The 5,354-nt window shown below is 63.4% G+C and overlaps 2 protein-coding genes across 2 annotated transcripts in view; both read left to right on the top strand.

The window, feature by feature from the left end:
* The first annotated feature begins 685 nt into the window (after window positions 1-685).
* On the top strand, window positions 686-4,006 carry TRIM63 (tripartite motif containing 63, E3 ubiquitin protein ligase). The gene is made up of 9 exons (XM_010576355.1): window positions 686-844; window positions 976-1,142; window positions 2,258-2,426; window positions 2,736-2,831; window positions 3,004-3,237; window positions 3,357-3,379; window positions 3,575-3,699; window positions 3,810-3,887; window positions 3,996-4,006. Exons 1-9 carry the CDS (start codon window positions 686-688, stop codon window positions 4,004-4,006), a joined length of 1,062 nt encoding a protein of 353 aa, XP_010574657.1.
* Window positions 4,007-4,014: 8 nt separating this feature from the next.
* SLC30A2 (solute carrier family 30 (zinc transporter), member 2) overlaps window positions 4,015-5,354 on the top strand; it is a 3,617-nt gene continuing 2,277 nt past the window's right edge. The window contains exon 1 of the mRNA XM_010576354.1: window positions 4,015-4,079. Within this exon, the coding sequence (XP_010574656.1) occupies window positions 4,015-4,079 (65 nt within the window). The remainder of the gene's footprint in view (window positions 4,080-5,354) is intronic.

Below are 5,354 nucleotides of genomic sequence, written 5' to 3'. Positions count from 1 at the left end.
GGGCCGGCTGGGTCACGGCCATGCACGTCTGCATCTGGGGGTACAGTAGAGCCCCCCCAATCCCTGCCTAGGGAGGGAAAGGGGGGACCCCGGTGCATGTGCCGGGCCTGGGGACTGCATCTCCCTGGTGCTGCCTCTCCCCTCCAAGCACAGCCGCTGGCGAGGTGCGTGTTTGCACCCCAGAAATGGTCACATTTTGGGGGTGTGAAGGGAAATGCTCTGTATAAGCCACCCCCCCGGTGCCACTGGCCCCAGTTCTGCCCCGTTCCCGGCACCGTCACAATATCTGAATGACTGTGGGGCTGGTTTTTGCCCTCCCCCCGTCCCCACCCCGATGCCGTTATGGGGTCCAGCCCCAGGATCCGGCCACGCTGACCCCCAGGGTGTGCAACAATTTGGCCCCGGGTCAAAGCCTGTCCCTGTTTACCCCCCAGTTCCAGTTTTGGCATGCCAGTAGCCGCAGCACGGGAGGGCAGGGCCTCCTGGACAGCCTGTCCCCAGCTTGTTTACCGCGGCCGGCCTCATCCTGATGGCTCAGTCCCTTGTGACAGGTGCTGTTGCTTCCCCGGATACCCGACCCCGCTTTGGGATTTGGCTCCGCGTGACGGGAAGCGCCCTATAAATAGCGGGACGGAGGGTCCCGCCGGCAGCCGAGAGCGGGTGAGAGGAACGTGCCGTGGTGCCGATGGATTTCCAAGCCGGTATCCTGCGGGATGGCAATCCCATGGAGAGCCTGGAGAAGCAGCTTATCTGCCCCATCTGCCTGGAGATGTTCAGCAAGCCGGTGGTGATCCTGCCCTGCCAGCACAACCTCTGCCGCAAGTGTGCCAACGACGTCTTCCAGGTGAGAGGGGGGGTCCCCGCGCCCGTTCCCCCCACCCTGCTCGGGCTGGAAGTCACCGGGATACTCATGGTGTTCTGGGAATGCTCACGGAGCTGTGGGGTTGCTCAAATATTCATCTTCCCCCATCCCAGGCCGCCAACCCGTACTGGCAGAGCCGGGGCAGCGTGATTTCGGGGGGACGGTTCCGGTGCCCGTCGTGCCGCCACGAGGTTCTGCTGGACCGTCATGGTGTCTATGGGCTGCAGAGGAACCTGCTGGTGGAGAACATCATCGACATTTACAAGCAGGAGTGCTGCAGGTAGGCACAGGCGACCGTGGCTGATTGCTTGTGCCTTGTCCCCATGGGGACACGGGGACGTGGGGATGGCCACCTCCCGAGCCCCAGCACCATCGTTGAGACCGCAGGAGATTGCAGCTGGGTGAGAAATTGGGGGGCTTTTCTGCTGGCTCAGTAGTTCCCGATCCAAATCTTCCTCCCCTGACCCAAATCTTGTCTCCCTTTCCAGAGCAATTTGGGTCTCTGGGTGGCTCAGGGGGGTGGTGGGTCCCTGGGGGGTGGGGGGTGGTGGCAGCAGGACAGGTCCTGCCCCTTCCACGCTCCGCAGCTGGAGGGTTCGGTGGGAGATAAGAGGTGTGGGGGGACAAATCCGGGCTCTGCTCGTGGCAGTGGGCGCTGCTGGCTGATAAGGAGCAGAGGGACAGTTTGAGGGGGGGCCCACTCAGTAAAGGCGTGCAGCTGGGGAGGGGGGGGACAGAGGGGTCACAAGTTCCCGAGGCAGCGCGGTGGCCCCGGCCAAATTCCTTGAACCGCTGTAAATATTGTTTGAGAGCCATGGGGATGGGGACGATGGCACGGGGCAGGTGTCTGTGGCTGCCGGGGGGGGCTTGGGGGGGCCAGCCTTGTCTTTGCTTCAGTGGGTTGGCTTGTCCCCACGTCCCCCCCTTGCTGCAGAGGGGACGATTTGGCCGCAGCCCCTGGCTGGGACCCCCCGGGGGGTTTCTGGGTGCCCCCGCCCTGGTCACGCGTTGGGTGACAACAATAAATCCCAGCAGCCCAAAGCTAAAATTAGGCACTTGCGCAGCGTCCCTGGAACGCAGCCCCGGGGCCCCCCACCCACCAGTGCTGACTGCTGCCGTGCCCAGTGCCGCGCTGGTTTAAACTGGGGCTTACTGGGCTTGGGACTTATGGAGGCACAGAGGTCCATGGCTCCCGAAAGAGCGAGTGTGGGGTTATGCCAGGATCTGGCCTCTTTCCTGGGGACCTGATTTTGGGGTGACTGTGCAGCATCGGTGGGGATGTCACCGCAGTGGGGAGACGTCATCGCGGCAGGGATGTCACTGCAGCGGGGACGTCACCCCGATGGGGATGTCACCCTGACGGGGACGTCACCGCGGCCGTGCCGCTTTCTCCAGCAGGCCGCTGAAGAAGGGGGAGCACCCCATGTGTAAGGAGCACGAGGACGAGCGGATCAACATCTACTGCGTCACCTGCGAGGTCCCCACCTGCTCCATGTGCAAAGTCTTCGGTTCCCACAAGGACTGCGAGGTCGCCCCGCTGCAAACTGTCTTCCAGGGCCAGAAGGTGCCATAGGGGGGGGGGGGACACAGGGTTACGGGGGGGCCGCGGGGGACACAGCTGGTCCCGGGGCGATGTGCTGAGCTGGGGACACCACAAATAGCACTGGGACCCGCTCACAGGGTATTAATAGCCCCTCGGGTGACTTTGCCCAGGAGACAGCCTATATTTAGAGCGGCCATAGCTTGGGGGGGACGTGGGGGGAGCAGAGCTGGGGCCGGGCAATGCCCAGCCCATCCCCACATTGGGATGGGAGATGTCCCTGTCCCCGTCCCCGCTGGTTCAAGCTGTTTCTGTCCATCCGCCCCTGCCCAGACGGAGCTGAACAACTGCATCTCCATGCTGGTGGCGGGGAACGACCGGATCCAGACGATCATCTCCCAGCTGGAGGACTCGTGCCGGTGCACCGAGGTGAGGAAAGGGCGAAAAGGAGCCCTCCGAAACCCGGGGGTGAAACCTCAACTGGGGGGGCCATTTGGGACGGCCAGGAGGGAGCTGGAGCCCACGGAGCAGGGAAGCTCCGGGGATGCTGCTGGTGCCGAGGGACACACGCGTAGCATCCCTTGCCCCTCGTCCCCCGCAGGAGAACAGCGAGGCAGCCAAGCAGGAGCTCTGCGCTCGCTTCGATGCTTTGGCAGCGGTGCTGGAGGAGAAGAAGTCGGAGCTGCTGCAGCGCATAACCCGTGAGCAGAGCGACAAGACGGGCTTCGTCCAGGGCCTCATCTGCCAGTACAAAGAGCAGCTGGAGAAATCAAGCCGACTGGTGGAGACGGCCATCCAAGCCATGGAGGAGACCGGGGGGGCTGCCTTCCTCATGGTGAGACCCCCAAACCTCCCCCCCTCTCCCCGCTGGTGACCGCATGGTGTCCCACCGGCTTGGGGACTTCCCGGCGGCTGCCGCGTGGCTTCACTCACCTCTCCTCTCTTTCTCCGCAGAACGCCAAGCAGCTCATTAAAACGTAAGTGCCCAAATTGGGGGAAAATTTGGGGATCCTCAGTCCTGCGGCCGGGCAGGATTCGGCCGCGGGGCTTTGCCGGCAGCACCCAAGGGGCGAGCGCGGGAAGGATTCCCCGACCCCCTGCCCCGGAGCCCCGCGGTCCCCCAGCCCGGTGAGGGGACATGGGGGGGACACGGCCGTGCTCTCCCTGCCCAGGATCGTGGAGGCCTCCAAGGGCGGCAGGCTGGAGAAGATCGAGCACGGCTACGAGAGCATGGACGCCTTCTCGGTGAGCCTGGACCACCTCACCGAGGCGGTCCGCGCCTTGGACTTTGAGCCCGGTAATTCAGCCCCCGACCCCCCGGTGCCCCTTTACCAACTCCCACCGACCTGGTGGCACCCGTTGCCTTTCCCGGTGGCCCCATGGTGATATCTGACCGCCTGTTTTCAGCTGAGGAAGACGAGGAGTACTTTGATGGGGAGGAAGAAGAGGTGGAGGAAGATGTGGTGCCCGAGGGGACGGTGAAGGGTAAGGGGTGGCACGGCTGAGCCCACCTCCCTGGGACCCTCAAGCACCCATGGAGGAGCTTCGGGGGCTCGGACCCCCTTCTACCCCCTCATCCTCTCCCCTTGGCAGCTTCCCAGTAGCCGCAGCGATGTTGCCGGCGCAGGAGAAACGCTGCGGGCGCAGGATGTCCGGCGATGGGACTCGGGACCGGGGGTGACATGCTGCGGGGGCCGGTGGTCTTGCGAGCCGGCGCCTGCTCCAGCATGGGACACTTTTCTATACGGGTGCAAAGAGGACAATTCCGCACGTTTTATATCTTTCTTGTTTTGTATATAATTGTCACGGATTTGAATTTTTTGTGTATTTTGTAAAGAAAACTGGTGGTTTGGGTGGTTTTTTTTCCTCGCCTCTTGTTCTCGGCTTGCCAGCCCTGCAATGGGCACTGGGGATGCAGGTGGGTTTGCCACGCTGGTGCCGTCACTGGTGTCCCTGCCAACACCCAGTGTGGCAGCGGGATGCTTCCCAGTCCAACACTTAATTTTCACCCTCATTAGCACCTCCAGCAGCACTCACACCCCGTGCCTGGCCACCTGCCTGGGATGTAACAGGTTGGCACCCGGCAGGATTTATCTCCTGGTGATGGGGTGCCCAGGGCCAGTGCTTGCCCGGGCTTGGGGATATGGGGGACAGGGAGGATGCTCTGAGCTGTGCCAGTCCCCAAAACGGGGGTGGCCTCGGCATCGAGCTGCCGGTTTGCTGCCGGGTGAGCTCACACGACTGCAAAAACATACCATGGATGCAAAAACATACCATGGATGCAAAAATATACCATGAGCGCAAAAATATACCACATGTGCTTTTCTCCTGCAAAAATATAAGCCCGGCTCAGCGCCTGGCCAAGGGGAAACTGAGGCAGCACCCGCAGTGGTGCTCTGGGCTGTGCCACAATTGCAATTAGCCCCAGGGCAATTAGCGCTGCTCCCCCAGGGCGGTGGGCAGGAGTCACTGCTGGCGGAGGCGGTGGGGGGGGTGTCTGATCCCAGGCTTATCTGTCACATGGCTGCTTCACCGCTGGATCTAAATTGGGGGGCCCCGGAGCAGGGAGGGGGGGTCACCGTGTGCCTTTAGGGGGGGACAAGGGGATGCTCCATCCTCCCCCAGCCTCAGGGGCTGCATCCGTGCCCTGATGGGTTCCTAGCGGGGTGCCCATGGGGGGTCCTAGAGTAATCCCATCAGCAGCCCCTCCGGGTGCCGGGCCCAATCCAGGGCAGGCGGCCGCAGGTGCTTTGCAGCCGGCTTGGCCTTCCCTCCCCCCCCCCCCCGGCCGGACTTTGCACACGAATCCCCGGCGTTTCGCACGGGCCGAGGCCACCGGCTGCCACCAAGGACCGGCCACGCACCGGGGGTCACCCACCTCGGTCACCCCAAACCCCGAGGAGGATGGCAGCCGGCGAGGAGAAACGGCATCTGCTGAGCGAGAGCGTAGGA

The sequence above is a fragment of the Haliaeetus leucocephalus genome, unplaced genomic scaffold, assembly GCF_000737465.1.
Source record: "Haliaeetus leucocephalus isolate CR32 unplaced genomic scaffold, Haliaeetus_leucocephalus-4.0 Scaffold517, whole genome shotgun sequence".
NCBI classification, from domain to species: Eukaryota; Metazoa; Chordata; class Aves; order Accipitriformes; family Accipitridae; genus Haliaeetus; species Haliaeetus leucocephalus.
This window is presented reverse-complemented; position numbering and strand designations above follow the sequence as displayed.